At 35.0% G+C, this 23458-nt stretch overlaps 1 protein-coding gene across 1 annotated transcript in view; it reads right to left on the reverse strand.

The window, feature by feature from the left end:
• The window catches only part of ADAMTS20 (ADAM metallopeptidase with thrombospondin type 1 motif 20), an 84111-nt gene that overhangs the window by 23339 nt on the left and 37314 nt on the right, over positions 1-23458 (reverse strand). Inside the window, exons 12-28 of the mRNA XM_072333591.1 lie at positions 22272-22417; positions 21024-21205; positions 20787-20923; positions 19550-19667; positions 16313-16408; positions 15064-15230; positions 14820-14949; positions 13782-13908; positions 12992-13202; positions 12160-12324; positions 11340-11504; positions 10423-10545; positions 8784-8891; positions 7386-7550; positions 6887-7174; positions 6437-6598; positions 5580-5756 (exon numbers count right to left, since the gene is read on the reverse strand). Coding sequence (XP_072189692.1) covers positions 5580-5756; positions 6437-6598; positions 6887-7174; positions 7386-7550; positions 8784-8891; positions 10423-10545; positions 11340-11504; positions 12160-12324; positions 12992-13202; positions 13782-13908; positions 14820-14949; positions 15064-15230; positions 16313-16408; positions 19550-19667; positions 20787-20923; positions 21024-21205; positions 22272-22417 — 2667 coding nt within the window. The remainder of the gene's footprint in view (positions 1-5579; positions 5757-6436; positions 6599-6886; positions 7175-7385; positions 7551-8783; positions 8892-10422; positions 10546-11339; positions 11505-12159; positions 12325-12991; positions 13203-13781; positions 13909-14819; positions 14950-15063; positions 15231-16312; positions 16409-19549; positions 19668-20786; positions 20924-21023; positions 21206-22271; positions 22418-23458) is intronic.

The following is a 23458-nucleotide window of genomic DNA, read 5'->3' on the forward strand; positions in this document are numbered from 1 at the left end:
TGGTAATGAGGTATTCTGAAGTTTGACATTAGGCAGCAGCAGAAGTAGAGGTATAAGGATGAAGCTGGTTTTGAAAACCAAGTTCACTGATCCTGAATTCCCTTTTAATATAAAAGATTATCTTCAAAGATATAAATACTTTTTACACATTAGCAAAATGAATTAAGGCACTTATCATACATATCTTTTTTTTTTTTTTTTTTTTTTTTTTTTTTTTCCCCACTAAAATGAAAGCAAATAAACATTATACTTATGCAAGTTCAGGCTGCTTCTGCTCCAGTAGAAGTTGATGGCAGGCCTGGCAATAACATCACTGAAAGAGGACTGGGATAATAATTTTTAGAAATGAATTTATTCTCTTGATAGACTTCTTCCACTGGTGCAAAGACAGAATCGTATGGAAACCCTTCCAAAGTATATAGCATGATAGCAAACTGAAAAATTAGTAAAATAGCAACTTTAGAGAATATTACATTATGTATCTGAAGGGTAATAAGAATTTCTGACACTTGAAGCTAACTTAGAAGATTAGGTGATCTACTCGATATTCTGTAAGGGGTAAATATTATCTGTAACAGCAATAAGAAAAACACCTTGGCACAACCAGACTCATACTGTTATCCCCCCCAAAAAAACCCAAACAAAACAATAAAAAATAACAAAAATCTAACATTCCTAAACTGAATTCTTACAGGACTTTTACAACATAATCTGAATTGTTGGCAAAACACTCATCTGGGATGTGTGATTTCTCGATCAACACAAGGTGTAATTGACCTGGCTGGTTTGTTGCCAGTGCTTTGTCATTTTCACAGGTGTAAGAGCACTCTGCAAAATCACTACTCTTGGGAAAGCCATGTATGTTCACTTTTAAATTAAGGTCCCTTTCATCACAGAAAATATTTTCTAAAACATTAAAGTATATAAGTAAAGATACCTAACATTTTTATCTGACTGAACAAATGGTATCTAAAAAGCTCGAGGACAAATTATTCAGACATCTTCACTTTGAAAAGAACTGGATGTATCACATCCCAGCTCACAAGGAAAAAAGAAAAAAGAAAAAAAAAAAAAAAAAAAAAAAAAAGAGGCTAAAAAGTAAGATATGAGCATTTAAACAAGAGAGAAATACCAAAATCTTAAAAGAAATTGAGATTTAAAGGGGAAGCATCAGTTAGCAGTTCAATACAATCCTTAAAATGAAGCCTCCATAAAAACTCTCCGTTAAGTAAAGCTCACTTGGTGAGTCACAAGAAGCCTGAACAGCAGAATAAAAAGTAAAACAAAAAGTATGTTCAAATCACCTGGTTTGTTCAGGTACCAGACCAGGGCTTTTCCACCAGAAATCCCTTAACTTGCTAATGTCAAATTCTTTCCCAGCCAAGTACTGCACTTCACATGGGAGGAAGCAGCTTGTACTTGGGAAGTCCTCCTATCTGCTATTAGAGTTAACCTCTGAGGCCAACTGGTCTTTATTACCTGAAAACTACTGGTGTGTGATAAACATGGCAGTTACAGGATTCCTATGTTATATCCTAGTTAATATTATTGTGTGCTAAGTAGAGTATTTGATTCTCCAGTCCTGTTAATTTACATTGGTGTTAGTCATGAAAACTTTGCAAGACTGTATGCATGAGCACTGAAGGTCTGTTACATCTAAACACAACCATTTAACTGACTTGATTTGATTGCAAAATTTTGTCAGGGAATTGTTGGACAATTGTCTGGCTAAGAATGCTGAAGCATCTGGATAATGGGACAACACAACATTCTTGAACTAAATAAAGACAAATTATCCCAAAAAATTCTAGGAGAAAATTGTTAAATCTTGTTTACAGTTCATTTTAAAATCTCTGCAAATTTGTAATGCTTTCCCTTTCCATGCTTTTTGTAAGAAAGCTTCTCATCATTAAGACAGAAAAGTGCTGTGATAAAAATTAATGCAATATATCTCAAGTATTACCACACGGACTGAACACAAAAACCCAACAATGGATTGTTAAAAGTAGGAAGGAATACAATAAAAAACCTGTATTGGAACAAAGCACACTTAGGCAGCTGTCAGAATGCTATGGAATATTTCTTGACATTAGATAATGTGACATATGGTTTCCATACTTTGTAGCTTGTAATTTATTCATTCTTTTGTGTAGTTTTGGATCATTGCTTCAATCCTTTCACCAAAGACTAGAACAGCCTAAGAGGAAAATATCTACGGGCCAAGTTTCCTGGTGGTGCAACTCCATTAAAACAAGCAGCTACACAAATAATCTATTTACCTCAAGTATTATTTAATTCATAAACACATTATAAATATGTATGCAGGAAAATATATACATACCATAATTTGCACATATCAAAACTGAGGTAGTGTACTTAAATCCAAGCCAATCAGGCTAAAATATTATCTTGAGACATTTGAATTCAGGGATGCTTCTATAATATTATATTAACTTCACTTACATTAGGAGTTGTCATCACTACTCATAGCACCATAGAATTGTTTGAGGAATTGTTTCAAGAATTCAGTCAGTGTTTCTGATTCTGATTAAAATTAATTAAATAACTGTTTTCATTTATTTATGCTTGAGCAATAAATAATCTACCTGGTCTCTCATTCAGTACAGTTAGTACTGGCTTATAATTCATAATGTTTGAACACAATGCATCATCCCAAGATGAAGAAGATATATTTTTAATGGTAATTTTTGGAACAGAACTGAACATTAGCTGAGTTGGTTTTTTTTCCCCAACACAAGAGTAAATTTTCTTGCTTCTGAGTTAGAACTATTACTAAATATAAACAAGCTTATAATCCTAAATCAGAAATGCCTAGCTTGCACTCAAGGTAGAAAGACACTGTACGCTAACATGTTGCATATCTCACTTTGACATTCTGAGTCTGTGCTAACAAATGGCCTTTGTAATGTTCATTATATCAATAGCATAGATTTAAAGTTAATAATTACCTAATTCTCTGAAGTCAAAAGCTGTCTCTTTTGAAATACAAGCAAGTCACAGAAATTTCTGCATCCAGGATTGTTATTTCTATTGCACATTTATAATCCTCAAAGTTAACTGCTAAGAAGTCCTAGAAGAAATGCTTTGTATGTGTGTACTGGATACTGAAAAAGTCTTTCCTCTCAGAGCAAACACTGGAAGTACTTTTGCCTGCCCTCTCATATCTCTCTGAATGTTATGATTAAATTCAGATAAGGAAACGGGTATTCAAGACTTTATTGCTTTGGAAGATAAACATTGTTTTGAAGAAAGTAATTCTGAGTAATTTTAATCACTTTCCTTCCCTTTGAAGAATTAAACTTGCTCAAGTAGCCATGCATTACAAATCACTAGATGCCAGCTCATCATGGTCTAAAGCGATTTAAAGACTAATAAAGGTCAAATACGAGATACTTCTAGAGGTAATTGATTAGACCTCAAGAGAGAACAGTGAAGAGCTGCTTTAGAGAACATGACTAACTTCCACTGATTTGAACGTTAAAATCTTTCAAAAGTCTAAGCAAAATTCATGTTATGAACAGAGGGCAGGCACCACTGGAGCTACATGCATCCACATAAAAGACACAACTGATAAGCCAGAATAGTCCCTCAGTGCTGTGGATCAGGTGTTTACTCTGGATAAATTCTGGAAAAATCTTTGCTGACATTGGGAATCTATTTCTGCTTGAATATAAAATACAACAGGAAACCCTGAAAAAGCTGGAATAATCAGTGAGCTGGAGCTTTAGTTCAGACGTAGATTAGACAAAACTACAGCTAAATGAGAAAAAGGCTTTTTTAAGCATTTTTTTTTTACACCCATCTCTGAGCTGGCTGGGCCAGAGACAAAGCCAGTGTTCAATGAGGTAAAAGAGTTATTCCACATGAAGCAAATGCTTTAAAATTCCCTTGCTTTCAATCACCCTCTCCAGATACTGTATTTACATCAGAAGACAAAGACAACACAACAAGTTATGGGAAATTACAGTGCATGTATGAAATCTCACATTTCAGTTTCTAGTTTAGTTTTGACATGGAATCTCACTGCTAGATATAAAGGTCTAAAACTCTTATTGAATATCTACAGTACTTGCAATCACATGCAAGGAGATTCTCTCCTTGGCAACTGGATTCCATTCTAAACATGAGTTTTGAAGAGTTAAATTGGCTGTAATTACTATATAAAATAAAGTCATTACAAGTCATTGCAGTAATTTTCAGGTAAGCTATTTACGCAGTGAAAACCACATTATTCAGGGAAGTAAAAGGATGTGAATAACTTTATATCTACAATCAAAACTCAGATCCAAGGCAAATTTGTGCTAAAAACCCTGCTTACCTTCTTGGCACCCAAAGTACATACATTAATTAAGAACTAGTAAGTCATCTCCAGTTATTTGAATAACAGCTAAAGAAGATAATCTGGTATCTGTTAAACACAACACCAAAATTCTGTTTGCACAGTGGAAGAGGTAACTAGGAGAAATTATTAATTCAGACTTTTGTGGTAAACACAATTTGGAATACATTAGAATAGTTTATATAAGCACTAATCAGTTATTGAAACATGAAATTGGACAATATATTTTTCTAAATGTTTCTATGATAATTCAAAGAACCAAATTACATAACTTTATTAATTAAGATAAATGCAAAGAGCTGTATCCTTAGTCCATCCTCCAGAGACATTAATGATAGTTTTGGAATAATTTCAAATGGAATCAGAATTAGATCCAACCACCCTTGATTGCCATTAATCTCTTTAAAATTGAGCACAATAACTAATAAATATTGTTGCCACATTCATATCTCAAAGGAATGTAATTTTTCTCTTTTGCAGGGTATGCTACGATTACTTCTTTATGTTAATTATCTGCTAGTGGCAATTTTAAAGATTAATGGTAATTAATGTAGTCATTTTAATACATTAATAGACAGTGACATATAGACAATAACATATTATAGTTACATACAAAATTATACACAGACAACTTTAATTAGTCATTGTTTTAAAACCACAAATATGAACCTTTATACACAAATGTACATTCAATATGGAGTAAAATGCTGTTTCATGACAAAGTGTGATATAGATATGTGAGAAAGCTTATATTTAAATATACTATTAGAGAAAAGTTTAGTATTAGAAAGACTTGTTCATTTGTTTTAGTTTTTTTGTTTGTTTGTTTTTGTTTTTTTTTTACAAATATAAATATGCAGGTAGTACTATCGTATAAATTACAGCACATAGTTTTAAATTAAAACACAGATCAAATCATAACTCCAGAACAGATCAACCCAGTAGGTATCACTACCAGCGATAATGATTTATGTTAATTTTCAGAATACTCTATATGATATTTTACAGAACATGGAACCATTCCCACTGAAGTAAAAGCTATTCCCCATTTAATTCAATGACAGCAGGAGCATTGCTTAACAAACATACAGACTGTATTCCACATGCACTATTATTTCATAGTTGCCAAATAAAATAATAATACAACTCTTAAAAGGCACGGGGAAATATAGCGGCAGAAAGAACAGAAAGCAGAAAATATCAGTGAATGCTATCGTACCGATTTCCATGGTCCCCGATGCCATGAAACATCACCAGGGCAAGAATGCACATTACATTGTGCCATATTAGGTGGCTTGTCTAGAATTTCACAGTTTTGATCACCCAGCATTTGGCCAGTAGGAAGCTGACAAATCACCAGTCTTGTCTTTATTCCATCTCCACATGTTTGAGTACACTAAAACATAGAATTTTATATACAAATTTTTTGTTATGAGTCATCAAATACTATTAATGTGATAATAAACACATGATATTATTTACTAATGTCTACTTCAGCATTCCCTTGCTATCCAATTCAAGAAAAAGGACGTACAGTTTAAGTTCATATAAAGAAAAAATTATTCTTTCACCAAAACAATGACAAAACTACAACTTAATAGTTGATCGAGTGACTGTCTATAAAACATCTGTTATGGGAAGTCTACCCTACCAAAGGAAAATAACTACTTGTGAGAATAAACATAAAACAACACAACACTCAGGCTGGCCTTGAGAACTCAAAAGCTAGATCTGGCCAAAGTAGGAAATAAAAAAATCATTCATTTTTTCTCATTTTCTAGGCTTCTAGATATTAATGTATCAAGAATAAGAGAAGAGGGCATAAAACATATGAGGTTATCTTAGAATGCCAGAAAAGCCAGTCTTAACTTTAAATACTTACTTCTTTTAGACTTATTTTTATGCTACCTATATTTATATTACAGTTCTGGCTTTCATCAAAGAACAAAAATAAACACGTTGAAACTCATTATTTTTTAAAATGTGAAAGAATGATTCAATTCACATTCAATTTATTTTTATACTATCTCTAAGCTAAGGCAGTGATGTTTCCTCTTGAAAATGAAATGTTCTTACTTCTCCCCAGTTTCCATAGTTCCATCGTGGGCAGGGTCCAGAATCACAGTGTCTTGACTCTGGAGGTTTACTTGCCTCATCACAATAACTAGCACTTCTTCCTTCCTCATCTTGACATACTACAACTCGACGGTGAAATCCACCTGCACAAGTACTAGAGCACTACCAAAACATGTAAAGATATACATCACTGTTGTATTATTAGAAAAATGTATACTGTGTTGGTTAAAACAACTTGAAAATAACATATCAGCATTCAAAACTGTAAATTTGCAAATAGGAATTATTATGTAGAAGTATTTGTAAGCTGAAATTGCACAAAAGACAAATTTAAAAATGAGCGTATTTTTCATAGTGGCATTTTTCACCACCTTTGTACTGCAATAACACTTCTACAAATGTATATACACAAGTGAGATAAATTAATATGGGAAAACAAAATTTTCTTACTGCTCCCCAGGGTCCAGTTCTCCACTGATATCCTCCTACAGAAGGATGATTCCATTGGTTCGTATTGTCTGGTGGATGATGTATCGGAGGGTAACCTGCTTCTGGAAAATGACTTGGATGCTCATGTATTTTCGGAGTATGATAAACTGGTGGACATGGTGGCATGTTACATTCTTGTTCTTTAGAGGGACGGCCTTCAGGATCACAGTAATTCTCGTTGATTTGTTGATGGTAGTTGACACAGATGACTTGTCTTGTTATTATTCCTCTATCACACGTAACTGTGCACTGACCAAAATTAACCCAATGTTTGTGACAGAACATTGATAGCTAATAACGAAAGACATTTACATTTGACGATAAGGAACATATACTTTACTGTTGCAAAGGAAGCATGCATGTACAGAACATGAAATTCCAATTTTTGGCACGTTTAAAAAAAAAAAAAACAACACAATACTTTAAAAAAAAGAAAAAAAAAAAAAAGAGCAATACTTACAGGGGACCAGTTTCCAACTTGCCACTCTCCACATGGGCTAAAGCAACTTGAAACCTCAGCTGGACGTGGCAAATGAGCACAGAAAGACTCATCTGCTATTCCTCCATGAGCATCTCTACAGCTCACATAGCGAGCACGATCACCCTTCCCACAGGATGCTGAACACTGACAGAGAATAACTCATGTTAACTGCATTTCAGGACACCAAAGAGAGATCATGCAAGCATCAAGAATGCTAGCATAGCTTAGTATCAGCTTGAATTCAGTATTAATCACTGAGAACCAGACTTCCAACTCAACACCCGAGTGTCAAGTGTTTATCAGTACAGAGCCATGCACTCAGGATGGAAGTGAATATTGCTGGGTGGTTTGGGCCTTAAGGATTCCTCTAGGATTGGAACTTAAGTGCTGAGCCTTATTGGAAAGTAATTTAGCATATCTAACAGGAAACATTTAAACTCTAATAAGGAATCATTACAGAGTTCCAAAGGGAATTTTTAAATTTATTAACAATAGGAACATTGGAGAGCAGCTTCCAGAACCATCTAGTTGTTCCACAGTGATGCAATATTTACATGAACTGATGTAATAAAAACCCATTCTAGTTCATATTAACATAATTCATTGAGCCCCTTTAGATGCCTTTATAGCTGAAAAGTATCATGAGGATTTAGTAGAGAGCTTCTGTGTAGCTCCACTCTCTGCACTCTTTATTACTGTTTTGTTAAAACCTTTTTGGCAAAGATATAATTGCTATACGCCTCACTAAGAACCTCGAGGGATTAACAGATGGATACATTTTCACAGATGATTTTAAAGTTTTATATTTCTGTCAAATAGAGCTAATTTTCACTGCTATGAAAATCAAACACTCTTTGGTTAAACAAAGTTTGTGCATATATCAGCTGGGTCTGTATCACTTATTTTACAAGTAATGTGTAATTGGATCTTTAAAGACATAAACTATTTAATATTGTTACTCACATACAAGATGTAAATCATATTTTTGAATGAAAGATATTTTCCATTCTCAGAATCTGATCATTTATTTTAAAACACATCTCTTCAAATGCTCTTAATCATATCAAAACTGTTCTGCTCAGAACTCCAGCCCTTCAAATCACATTCATTTATGCTTCCTTTATTTTCCTTGGGTAAGTTTAATCACAGAATTGGGTGGAAGTATCCATCTCCTTCTAAGAAAACTAATGTGTTCTTAAAAAAACAACCACAAATCAATAGAATTCCCTTAAAAATTTTCTCAAGCAGATTTTGGTCTGAAAAAAAAAAAAAACCAAAAAAAAAAAAACAAAAAAACAAACAATGACAGTTTTACAGAAAATGGAAGAAAGAATGGAGAACTTCTCTGACAGCTGTGATCACCATTACATTACATACTGGGGTCCATGATCCATATCGCCATTGGGTAACCTTTCCTACATGAACTAGAGGAAGCGATGTAGTCCATAATTTTGTAGTTTCTGGACAGGAGGGCAATTCACATTCCTATGGGGTTAAAAAAAAAAAAAAAGAAAAAACAGAAAGCTCTCAAATTCTAAGTTTCGGAAAAGCCAAATGTAAAGCAGATGGCTCCCACAATGAGACAGACCCTATTACTACAATATGCCAGCATTAATTAACCAGTAAATCTACTTTTCAGTGTCATTATTCAAAGATTTTTAATGAATTGTTTTATTTTAAATGGAGAGGTGAAGACAATCAATTTAACGTTAATTCTGTATTACTAATAGCTAATATTTGCAGTTAGAGAAAGAGACAAATTTAGTAGCTTGCTGGAGACAACCGGCACGGACATGATGCTGTTCTGTTTCAGAGCCACATGCAGTACAGATCTGAGAGAAAAAAGCAGCTCTGCTGTCCTTTATACCTTCAGTTACCAATAACAATAAATTGTCCAGTTTCAGTCAAAAGATGAACAAGCACCACAACCCCAAATATGAAGCATACTCAAACCAATTTTGAGTGGAGTGGAAATCAATTTGTTCTCATTGCTTGGCATTTATATTTTGAAATCTTATTCAAGAAGCCATCAGCGGGCTGGTGACTCATGAAAGGTATATTCTGGACCCCAATACCTACTTTTCTTTTGCTCTCAAAAATAAATAAATAAATAAATAAAAATAGGACAAAATCAGAGCCTGCCCTCTGAGACATAAACAGTTACCTGTCTACCTGCATGTAATTGCTATCTGGTGGCCAAATCAACAAACTAATATGTAGCATGTTTGAAATTAATTGCTTTTTCAGCTTTAGGTAAACCCACCAACTTAATGAAGACATTTCTTCTGAAAAAACAATAGATTTAAATTAAGGGGTGATAAAGTAATTAAACAGAGATGGGGAGGAAGTATAGAGAACTGTATTAATAGCATATTGAGCCATATACAATTCATATCTACAGAATTTTAAATTACTATTATTTCCACTATCAAAGCTTTCCTCAAGTAAATACATCTTCCTTTTATGAACGAACAGAATTCTAGAGCAGAATTCCAAGCTAGCTAGATATTACTACTTAGTGTAACAGCAAGCAGTCCCCTAACTTTGTTCTACACATTGGAGCTTTTTTAAAAAATGCATTTACAAATAACCAGTTCTTTGGATCCCTTCAACACATACCAAATTTTCAAACCTCCAATTTCCACATTATTCTCCAGTCCAAATATGAAGCGCAGAAAAAGAGCACTCTAGGCCTCATTTCTTGTAAGTTTCTCCAAGAAATGAGTAGACAATCATAGTATCATAGTATCATAGTATCATAGTATCGTGCGAGTTGGAAGGGACCTTAGAGATCATCGGGTCCAACTCCCGAGATTCGAGCCCTTCTGTGTAGCAGAGCGGCACTTCTGCCACTTGTGCTCCAGGGGGGGATTCGAACCCCGGGCCTCTGGTGTTGCAAGCAGCAATTCTACCACTGCACCACCAGAGGCACACAGTGTTTGTGTTTAGATGCAGGTTTGTGTTTTAGATGCTAAAACCAACTGCTCAACCAACTGGAAGTTATTTCTTAACTTACTTGGTTATCTCTAGGGCGAGTAGCAGCATTACAATCTCTGTCATCATCCAAAATAACTCTGTAAGTCCCAGTAACACATTTGACTGCACGCATCTGGTATCCACGTCCACACGTTACAGTGCACTGTTAATAATGTCACACATTTGAAATAGCACAGTGTTTAAATAAAATTATTTTTTAATTACATTTTAAAACTCTCTCTAGCATTAATAGGAACATGTATTGGATGGAGGTAAATTTTGGATCATATGGTATTAAAACAGTGTTCACGACAAACCAATATTTTGGTTATTGCACAACCACACTTGCAAAATATCACCACTTCCCCTTTTTCCCACTCTGCCCCCAGCAGTATGTTGGATGGAGGGTGTGCAACAGACTGGGAAGGGATTAAGCCAGGACTGCTGACCCTGAGCACAATTAGACAAAGAACATATTTTTGGAGAGTACTTTTACATTAAGAGACAGAAGCTCTTTTCTAACTGAAGATCCAAACAAACAACCAAATACTAAACCTTCTTGTTTGCTATTATTTAGCATATATATTTCAATGATCTTAATTCAAACTATAAGTTAAATGTGCTGATGCATCTATAAATACTTGGTCTTTTGCTTTCTCATTCATTTGAATGCTATACTACCTACATTTTCATTATTTTGGAGATTAAACATGTTCAGGAAAAATATCATTAGTAACTTTTTATATTAAGGCTCAAAGTTAGTGGCCATTTGAAGCATTTAATTTACATGAGGACATCCCTAAATTACAGACTGGACAGTCAACAGCACCAAACAAATATGTGAATATGCCTTCAAATAGCTGTTAACATTCCCACTGAAATCCATAAAAGTTGCTGTTTTGTGATCACTCATGGTCTGAAACAGTAACAAAAAGCCAGAAATACATATGTACTCACTGCTCCCCAAGGCCCTACTTGCCAAGATGCGCACTCAGGAAGTTCACATGGTGTTACTGATCCTGGTCTATCATTCAGATTACAGAAATCGTCTCTCAGTTGTTCATCATTAAGTTGGCACCATACTTGTCGATGCTTCATTCCTTTGCCACATGTCACAGGGCACTGTAAAATAATATTAATAATCAGGTTGAAAAGACTTCACTTTACTATAGTAAGCTGCAGGATTTTGAAGACTACATAATTCACAAAAATATTCCATGAATGAACATCACACAACAGAACTACTTCTTTTGTAAGCTCTCCATTTATAGGAAACATTACGACAAACCCATAATATAAATAATCGCCATCAAGTTTCTAAAGCTATTAAATATGAAGACAATGTAAAACTTGCTTATTTCCAATAGAATAAAACCACTTAGTTAAAATGTGAGTGCACATATCAAAGCTTTTGCTGGGAACCTGTTTAAGCCATCCATCATTCTATTACATCTATAAAATCTACAATGAAATGGATATAATTCTGCTCTTCAGTTGGCTGAAGGTTCTTTGCTTCAGAATAAAAGGAAGGTATATGACCAGGTAAAGGAGCTTTTGCTATATCACTTTAATGTAACTAAATTTACGAGAAAAACATTAAATCTAGGTGTGGTTTTCAGAAGTTCTCACTCCATATGTACACCTGAGAGTGCAGTCCCATGACTGAAGAACTTTTACTATCATGTGCCCCAAAATAATCACAACAAAACACAGTTCAGACTATTTTTATATTGATGATCAGGCCCAAAGGAGTTTTAAACTTCACATGATCCATTACCTCACTCCACTCACTAGCAGACCAGCTTGGACATAAGAATTCATTGCAACTCTGTGTTACAACTCTTGGAAGTTCCTGACATTCCCTGTCAGGAAGATGACGACCCAAGTTGTTCAAACAGAAAGCTTCTCTGGTTCTGATACCTCTTTCACAGCTCTTGGAACACTGCAGCATTCAGATGATATTATGAAACAGGAAGCATAGCATGAAAAACAAAGGTCAAAATAGGCTACCAGTCTTAAAGGTGAAAAGCCTAGTGCTAGACAAATGTAGCTACATCAAAGTTATACATTGTTACTGTGTTCACTTTAGATAAATTTGGCACCTTGCTTAGTAGTTCAAAAACAAAACTCATTAATGAAGGTTAAAGCTGAAACTGTACTTATTCTTTTTCTCCAATACACACAGTACTAAATTATTAAGGCTCCAAATAAAATACATACCTTTAGCACCCTGATATTCTCTGCTGACTCTAAATATGAGCTGTGAACTATTGTAGACAGAGTATCTTACAAGAATATGAGGAATCATGTCCAACAGTTAACCAAAATCCGGAGACTGGTATTAGCTCTTCCAACAACATCTCATTTGTATAACATTATTTTCTTTCAGTTACTTAAACTAAAAAATATATACTCAGAAAAAACACGAGTTATAATGAACACTAATTAGAAGTCTAATGCTAAAAGGTTTTGAATTTGTACCTCTGACCATTCTGGATGTCAAGCATTATTTTCTTTTAGTTATTTAAACTGAAAAATATACATACCAAGATTTCCTACGAACACTAACTAGAACTATAATGCTTTCATTATGAGGTTTGAATTCATACCTCTGACCATTCTGTGTAGTGCCAACTTGTTAACATACAGTCGCCATGACAAGGCTCTCTGGTTGGTGGTTTCTGCTGATCAGCACAGTATCTATCGTCCACCAGGGCACTGAGTCCTTTTGAAATGGAGTACTTCATGCAATGGATTTCTATGGATCGATACCCCAGGCCACACTTTGATGTGCAGTCACTTTTGCCAATACTGTGCCACCTACAAAGATAACCCATTATAGAAAGCTAACTATGATTATTGAGTTAATTAAGCACTCAGAGAAAGCACCTACAGCTGCATTTTGTCTAAACCTCCCAGGTGACTTTGAAAAATATAAGCTACACTCCTCACCCTTCATAATTTGAACATGTAATTGAGGGCTTTTTTAGAGTGGAAAAAAAAAAGAAAAAAAGCCTGAGTTTCAAATTAGTTTCAGTTACAGGTACAATTCTGGTGAAAAAACGCATTCTGCTCAGTAATACAATTATTTTGTGCCAGCACATGGAGAACCGATTCAAAATCCTAACAAAATACTTTGAGTTTTATGAATATAAATTAGAAAAAAAATGTTAATTCTACTTAATCGCAGAACTGTAGCCCTAATGTATAAACCAGATATATAAATAGTTATATATATATAAATAGATTTAAGAAAGGAGGGAAAGATTAGAGAAAGGATGGATGAGTGAAGGAGAGGGAGTGATGGAAGGAAGAATAAAGCAGTCAATTACTTTGTTTAAACCTCTATCAATAAAAGTAAGATCACGGTACTTCAATTAGTGAGGAACCTCTTTTTACCTTAATTCACACTCTGTATTACACTCTTCAGAGACATCTGGAACAGGAGGTATATGTTCACATCTTTGATCAGACACTACCACATGATCACTTTTACGTATGCATGTCATTCTTCTTCTTCTAATACCTTTAAAAGAAGAACAGTGAAAAGCAGGATGAAATAAGAGAGCCTTTTTGCAATAATAGATTTCATTCACCATTTAGGAATTTAGCTGAGATACCCCATTATTATTAATCTTTGTATACGGCAAATCCTGCTGAAACATGCATCTCTGTGCAGCTGGCTACCTTCCTGGTTATCATTCACCACTGTGTTACCTAAGAGGTCATGATCCTTTCTTCAAGGAAGCAGAAAGTTTGAGCACAAAGTATCTAAAAGACCTGAAGTCTTTCAGGTTGGAGAAGTACCACAGTTGGCAGATCTAATGGCTCTCTAGCACAAGAGTATGCCTTTAGCCTGAATCATAATTGGCAGAAATCCACCATCTATCTAAAGTAGGGGAAAGTAGCTGCTAATAGGAGTATCTATTAAAAAAAAAATAAAAATCTGAGCCTATGCACTTCATAGATACTCTCCATACATATTGTGGCTCTATTTTTAGGCTGCAATAGCATATGGAATATTGGTTTAAAATTATATTTCCAAATAGCTCTGTTCAAAGTAGCAGATAACCATAACACAGAAAAACATATGAAAAATACTATACAAACCAGTCAGTCACCGTCTAGAAGTACTATAACAGATGCTTAATATATCTTAGTAGACATGCAATTATAAAGGATGCACTAGACTTGATTCAACTATCTTCTATGAACCACTCCCACATTTAAAAAGGGAGGGAACATAAACATGATTCTGGGTATAGAATTATTCTGAAAAGAGGAAAAGTGAAGCCATTCTGCCCTTAAATGCAATTTGCACCTAAAGTTTACTGAAAATGCTGTGTTTCTTCCTTACGAGCAGACATGACAAAATCTGAGTACCCTTCCTAAATGCCATCAGCTCTTCGGATCCGATGACAGAAGAATTCACAGTACCTTGGCACATCCTGCTGCAGTCCTGCCAGGGCCCATAGGGATCCCACGTAAACAGATCACTTCTGTCTTCTATTGGAATATTGAATGAATAACGCACATCAGGGTTGTATAAATTCCCTACACACAAAACCTTAATTGAGATAAAATAACTGTTTTTCAGTAAATTTGAGCATGACATAAGATTACGAACACAATGACCACGTAGCCAATTTTCAAATTCAAGAAAAAAAAGGTAAACATTCACCTGTAAGGTTAACTCTTCTTCAATCCTATCCGTGCTGTTAATTCGTTCTACTGTATTGTTTGAACCATTGTACTCAAAAATTGCTCCATGTATGTTGATTTCTCTTTTTGACATGCTTACAACAAAATTTCCATTCAAGATGAAATTACCACGAATATCAGATAATGCTGTAAGCAAAATAAAATACGTAAGTAAAGCTTCTATTTAATTAGAAGTTTCTTTCTATCAAAACTTCCAAAAGCACATCTTTGCAACAACGCAGCTTTGTTTTAGTCTATGTGTAAGATTTTTAAGCTGTATTAGATATTTTCTAATGCATGAATTCAACCGCAACCATCAGCAGCTTTCATTTGAGCAGTTGTCAGTTCTCTGCAGTAACACATTTAATATTTGTTCTGCTGAAAGCTCAGTACAGTTACACTTTAAATTTAGTTAGGTTTAGATTAGTTTAGCTAAGTACTGAAGAAGAGAAGAAACATCATACTTCTGTCCTATCATACAGTGCACATTCTTGCACTTACTGGAGCAATTTTTAGTTAAGTAGCTACTAAAAGTAAATTCTAAAGTAAAACAAAATAAAAAGGGAATTATTATGCATTCAGAGTAATAATAACCACTTTATTATAATAACAAAGATGAATAGCAAAGTAAACATTAAAAAAACAATGGAAAAGAAAAGAAAGAATCTATGAATCAATATATTCTCAGGCACTTCAGAGGTAACACGATTACTGTGTAATAAAAAGGTCTTTGGTATCATTCATTTGTGATTTCTTTGTTTCTATCACATACTCGTAAATTTATAAATTCCAAATCAAAATACCATCTTTACACTCAGAGAAGATGAAAACATAGAAAAAAACATGAGAAATCTGGTAAGTTTGCTGGCTGTTTCATTTCTAAAAATGTTTTCAATATTTATAAACTCAAATGCTCATGTTACTCTTTAGGTGGTTCACAGTGATTTAATTATTGTAGCCACAACAAACTGAAAGACTGACAAAATCATACAGTATGCTGTAACTTGTCTTCTCTGACAAGTGAGACATTTAGGAATCAGAAACCTACCATCATCCCATTTTTATTGAAATTAGCACCTACTGAGAAAGTCAGGCAAGTGGTGATACAATATAACCACATATTTGCTCTAAAGACTTTATGGAGCTTCTGAGAATGTGTGTCTAGAGCAGACTTCTGACATGAGCAGGAAAACTATCATCTGTCAGTGTCATACACTGGATGTTTTTACCAAGGTAGTTGTCATCTTCTGGTTTCCCTGAGTAGCTGTGCTGCCGAATATCAATGTTTGTTGCTCCTTTGGGAATCTTTACGACAATGTTGTAACCTGCAATGTAATTATTCACAAATTAACCACAGACAAAATACTCAGATGCTACCAAATGAGCATATTTTTAACTAGTTTTATTCAACAAATCCTATCATGCACTAGCAACCATTACTTCTCAATACCCTCGTGTTTTCAGGATGGAAATATGAATATCTCTATGTACCTTTGTTCTTTAAGCCAGTTGAATAGAATTTTTATTTTCAAAACTCAAAAGACAGCTAAAATTCATTCCTGTGTTCAGAAATGAGGATTCTGTTCTTTAACAATAAGATGAGCTCACCTAGAGAGCAGTTAATCTTCGAACAGTATTTCATCACAGCACTGTAAAGAACAAGTCCTAAGTACTCAAATTGTGCAGTGCTACAACAGATGTAGATATACTGAACAAATGAGCTATGCCACATTCTGCTACTGCAAGTGTTATCACGGCAAGCATTCTCTAGAATAAAAATGCTTCACAAATGAGTCACTGCTTCCTGCAGTACCTCCAATCAGTGTTACAGTATCCTTGTCTTCATGTAACACAATCAGATGTGTACTGATCTACTTTTCAGATCTGTTGCTTTGTACTTAAGTAAAGGCTAAAAAAAAAAAAAGTAGTTTCTCACAGATGCTAATTACAAATTCAAAAGGATCACCGTGACTAAGAACAACTGAATATGGCAAACAGGAAAGAACAAACAAAAACATGCAACCTGAAGCATTAATATAATCTTTGCTAACATTTGCCACTTGTTTTGCTGTGTTTCAAAGTCTTGTCTGTATTGAACTTTAGTTAGTTGACTCACCTCCATGAGTAACAAATTAAATGAGAATAGCCTTTTGAGTTTCTTTACTAACTTGCCAGTACTTTTACCAAATCACGCCACACACTTAAAAGGAATGTTTAAACTGATCACAGGCCCATCAAAGTTACCAGATGGGGGCAGCACTGCAACTGCACAATTTGTACACGCTCTGGATAAAAACAGCCCTTGGTCACTGTTCTAGCACTATTGGGAAGAAAAACAAAACAAAAACCAAACCCCCCCCACACAAAAAAAGGTTCTCATCTCTCACACTGAAAACCTTGTGGAATACAGAAGACAAAATACGTGAGGAAACTACAAATAAAATTGCCTAGCATATTGTCGAGAATAAACAGGACGCTATGTCACATACTAAGGTGGTGAGAAAGACGGTTTTCCAGGAAATCCTCAGAAGCTCTAGACTACTGCAATTACAATAACCAGCATAATAATTATGCACACAAATTTAGATGACCACTTTCTAAGCTGGGTGTTAAGCCAATTAGCATTTCATCACAGTGAATTTCTTCATCACAGTGATTGTTTCACTGTCATTTAAGCACTTAATGACAACATCGTGACTGTCCTCATAACCGTATGAATACAGGCTTGCACCACAAGCTGCTTTTGCCTCATTACAAATTCTTCCTCAGTAAAATGGCTTGTGACAGTATGGAATGGCACAAGTTAGACTAAGCGAGCAGACTTTGGCAAGCTTATCTAGTGATACAACAAAGAGGAGGGCCACCGACATGATCAGAGAACTGGAGCACCTGCTTTATAAAGAAAAGATAAGAAATTTGGGCTTGCTCAGCTTGGAGAAGAAAAGACTCTATGGAGATCTCATGGCAGCCCTCCAGTACATGAGGAGAACTTATAAGCAGGACAGAGACTGATCTTTTACATGGTCTGATAAAGACAGGAGAAGGGAAATGGCTTTAAATTAAATGGGAAGATTTAGGTTAGATGTTAGCAAGAAAATCATTACTCAGCAAGTGATGAGGCAATAGAACAAGCTGCCCAGAGAAGCTGTAGATCCCTCTCCCACCAGAAGTGTTTAGTGCCAGGTAGGATGGGGCCCTTGGCAGCCTGATCTAGTGAGTGGAACCCGTGCCCATGGTAGGAGCACTGACACAAGACAATCCCTTCTAATCCAAGCAATTCTATGTGATGCTGAGAACTAATGACACTGTCTCATCTATTGCAAGAAGTTGGGAAATTTGTTTTAGTGTAGTCTACATAATGAATGTAGTCATATACCCCAATGTAAATATGAGCTCCTATACAAATTATTTCCTCAGAACAAGTAGCACTACAGTAAGTCAGTTAAAGCATCTAGGAAAGCAAATGACAAACTAACTTTCAAATCAGACTACACTAAGTCATGAATTGAAAAAATAATAATAAAAAAAACCAACATACTATCAGCTTCCACTTTTTATAAGTTACTTTTTAATATAAAAATGATTAGCTTTTTTCTTTCTTTTTTTTTTTTTTTTAGATCTTGCATTTTGTCAAAAAAAAAACAAAAAACGCACAAAATGAAAACTGTATTACTTTGTGGAATTAATTTCAGTTAGAAGCAAATAAGACTAAGATGACAAAGCAGGTAAACAACACAGTGACGGTCTCTACCACAGTTGAATGAATGGTAGCTTCAGTATACTATTTATTTGTATCACATGTATTTGTGATGTAATTTGTGTGACACTTGTAGTGATGAAAAACAAAAAACTACATTTTTTTTCTTTACTGTTTTGACTACATATTCAGAAACCCACTCTCTAATAAAAATAGCTGTTTGTGTCTTCCAGCATCTCCGGACAGACAGAAGAAAAGTTATGTTTATTTGTACAGGAGGAGTAGTATCCCACCTTTAAGCTTTCTGATACTTTTTTGCATGGCGCAAGGCCTCTGCCTAGAAAGCAATAAATAAATCCAGCAGGATGCTAAATATGCTTTCCCTGCTGACCAATAACTCCTTTTTCCACTGGAGATCCTATTTGGCAGCTCTCCAAGCATCATTTCACTTTGCCTGTGGTCTCCTTCAACCACTGAAACCACATGAAGAGGCCTTTTGGAATTTGATATGAAACCAGAGATTACTTATGTTTTTTCCTCTAACTATTGAACTGTTCTTTTCACCAATAGCGCAGACAGACCTTTCATTTGAATGGGACACACAGCAGTGCTTTCCTGTTCATCCTTGAAAGGGGACATGAGTGAAAATTGGGGATAATTTTTGTTAGCAGAGGCCAAAAAGATCGTACAGTGAAATCCCACTTCCTCAAACACACAATTTCTAAACCACACTGAAACGTACATTAAGATTTTAAAAATACAAACATACCGTAACGAGCACGGTTGAAAGTACCTGCAAGTGTCTTACATGAAGAATTATCACCACCACAGATTCCACATTTGTCTCGCCTTGCCTTGGAATTCAAAACATGATCACAGCCTGCTTGCTACAAAAAATACAATGCTGTGTCATTCAGCCCAGTGGAAAACAGTGAAAACACACAATGTTAGCTTCCCACTCCCCAAAAACATTTTCATTCACTGTTTCTATCCACTATTCCTTGGCAATTCATGTAGTACACTGTGATGTATGGCAAAAACTATAGTTCTTGATTATACATTCTTAATACAACAAATTAACTTAATATGTAAAAAACTGTACAAAGCTACCTAAAAATACTTAAAGATTTTGTATAAAAAAAAATCAACATGGTATGTAGACTAAGGCATATTTATATAAAGTCTTGGAATTCTAAAATGACTATGTGCGTATCCATGAATATCAATTCTATTCAAGTCTGTCATGACTGCAAAGCGAGAGAGATAATACATGTAGACTAGAACAGAAACACTTCTTGTTCATAAATATTTACATAAACCTCCTTGCTTTTTTTTTTGTCCCACAATCATAAACAGGACTGCTCTCTAGCATTTCCTCTTTCATTTTGATGTACATCCAAATAAAAAGCTACATTTTCTCCTCATTCTGAATTTAGCCAGTTTCACTGAAATCAGCAAATCTACTTAGGAAGGACAAAAAAAAGTCTTGAACTTTTTATAATACATCAGTTTGTTATTTTCAAACAAAATCTGGTAGGCATTTTCATAACTTCTATTAAGCATGTTTAAATGGTCCCTTTCCAGGGTCTGTTCATCCTGACTTTGCAGTGAAATCATAAATATGTAATCTATCTACCCTTGCATTTTCTGACTTCTTCACTTCTTTGATAGCAGCAACATGATAGCAATAAACACACAGCATGATTTTTTTTCTTCCCTTTACACCAATATCAGATCAGTTTCCCTCTGCTCTCTCAGACAATAACAACACATCAGGCTTAATAAGCAAAGACTGTGGGTACTCAGATTCAGCTGTATATGCTTTGCTTAATTGCCTCAATCTCCAGATTTTAATTTGGTAGGGATTAAAATCAACTTAAGTAAATTCAAAACATCTGGATTTACATATTTTTCAGTAATGGTTATTTCAGTGTATATTTATGTAATATATATTCTACAAGCTGTTAAAACTGATTTTAATAATTAGTAAGTTTAGATTTAAATACCCTGCACAAGCCTTGAACACAAAGGTCATTGGTTTCTGCTCCACAGGGAGTACCATCAGCAACTCTGTCCTTCAGCTGATAGTAGGAAGTTGTTCCAGAAACTCGGCAAAAAAGTTTACAGCGATCTTTCATTGAAACTGGAAAGAAAATCCAACAGGTTTCTTGTCTGTTTTATTACTTCAGTTAAAGAAACATTTGTATTTTATGAATTGAAAAAAAAAAAATGTAGTTACTTACTACCACTGTACTTCGGAAGCCAGCGAACAGCAGATGTAAGACCATTGATGTTAAAATGCTTTCCATCAAATTCAGAGCACTGTTGCTCCCGGAAATCTTTTTTGCCCTTTGGACATGAATCAGTATTACAGGAACGAAATTTCATCCTGCGGCCAACACAGTACTTTCCTCCATTTCTTGGTCTAATAAAAACAGATCAATGTAAAATGTTGTCCCTGGTTTTCTGAAATTCCTGCTTTCCATGAAAGAAGCAGTATTTCCTCTGCAATTTTAAATTATTATGTTAAAGAGTGACAAAGATAGAATACAAAATTAGGAGCAGATATGCTCTTTTCTGTACTCTTAATTTCAGTTTCAGTTTGAGGATCAGAATATCTAAAGCATGAAAACAATTTCGTTTACTCATAAGTCTCATGTACATTTCCTAACTCGTAAATCCTGTTACACAATATTTCCATACTAGCAGGTTCTTGGAAAGGAAAAAATAATCAAGAGCATATTAGTAGCATTAGCTACTACAGACTGACAGAGGCCTGTTTAATCAAGATCTAGTCCACTTCTGCTTAATCATCAGGGAAAATAAAATAACCTGGAGTGATCCCACTGAGGTTCATTTATCCTTCTGATAATACCAAGATAGCGTTACTTTCTAAGAAAAGCCAACAGACAAAATTGCAGCTCCTGTTCTGCAGAAGATAAGGGCAGAGGTCTCTCTGACTTTTGTTACAGGGAATGAAATACACATGGATTATGCAGTCAATGGAAGTTTCTTACTATAATGTAAATTGTAATTGATTGTGCTGTAATCAGTGTTGCTTCTGAACGCTACTGGTGGTAGTTATGAAAGAGTCTTAAAACCAAGCAAATCAATTGTTTCACTAAAAAGATTCCTAGGCAGTATATCCATGTTTGTTTTGCAACTTCTAGTCCACAGAAAGTATCACGATGTTTAAGAAAACCCACAGTATATAGAGTAAAGCTAGAAAACAAGATTCTAAACTGAAGTGAGTTTTCATCAATATCTATAAAAGTGAATCATTTAGTTGAAGAAAAATTACTCTAGAAGTTCTAAGCAGACTGGAATCTCTAGACTCATTGCTCTTTTCAGACATGGCTAAAACACAGTTATTTTACTGGTGCTTTGAACGAGCTCATTAAACCACAATGCCTTTGTATTATGTTGAAGTAAACCATTATATCATAATTCCTTCATTGTGCTCTAATGAAGAAAAACAACAAATAACATACTCCGGTCTGTTACAGAGCCTCGTGGTGCTCTTGATTCCACCTCCACAAGTTCTTGAACATGAGCTATAAGGTCCCCATGGTCCCCACTCTCCATCGACAGGACGCATCTCCATTTCTCTGCTCACACAAATTCCATGGCGGCAGTGCTGCACAGTTGACAAACAAAATAAGATTTCTAAGTTAAGCAAAAAGTTACAATATATATTAGGCACATAATGAAGAAAATTGACTTCAGCCATCCTCTGAAGCATCAAAGACTACTCACAACTAAACACTGTATGAACTACACAGAGTCAGTGCTCATACACAAAAGAGAAAATACCATATTGTAGATGACTGACTGTAAACTCAGGATTAGACTCATGATCCAATCTGTTGACAGAAGGGGCTCTCAAAGCCACATGGATAGTGGCTTATTCCATCATTCTCTGCAGTATATACATGGATCAGTCACTAGAATCATTGTAACAGATACTATCAACTCAACTGCTTGTTATTTATGAAGCTTAGGCTTTTCATTTTCACTTTCTGTGGCACAGAACAGCTTGGTATTATCCCACAGTCTCAAAGGTTTTTGTTCAACTAAACACTCTAGCATATAGAAATAATTCAAGGACCTCTCATACACAGAAAATAAAACAATCCAAGAATTCCAACCCTTTTAGAAATTGATTAAAATGTTGTATATAGTTTCTCAAGAGTTATTCTAACATGAGCATTTTTTCTGACTGTTCTTTGGGATGGACTCCTTGAGCTAGGAGGTAGGAAGAGGTCATCTTTGAATACTAACCAGATTTCTTCGGCCTATCTTCCTTCTTGGGCCTTATTGCACAGTAGATCCTTGAAGAAGTCAAAATCTGCTCTCCTGTTGTGAACTGCTATTCAGCCTCCTCTCTACCACCTCATGGCCACCACAACCAAAACTGCTTTTGACCTTCAAATGTACAACTAGTCTTTCACTCTTATTATGAGGTCCAGCAGAGCACATCTCCTTCCTTGATCACTTGGAGAAGGAACTAATCAAAGCGTGCCAGAAACCTCCCAGATCACTTACGCCCTGCAGTTCCATCCCAACAGATAACAATGTAGCTGAAGTCAAGACCAAGGCCTTGTTCTCCAAACAAGACTTTGTTAAATAATCAGGTTCTCCATTATGAATTATGCCCAAACAATCCAAATTGGTAACA

Source organism: Excalfactoria chinensis, chromosome 1 (genome assembly GCF_039878825.1).
Source record: "Excalfactoria chinensis isolate bCotChi1 chromosome 1, bCotChi1.hap2, whole genome shotgun sequence".
Classification (NCBI taxonomy): Eukaryota; Metazoa; Chordata; class Aves; order Galliformes; family Phasianidae; genus Excalfactoria; species Excalfactoria chinensis.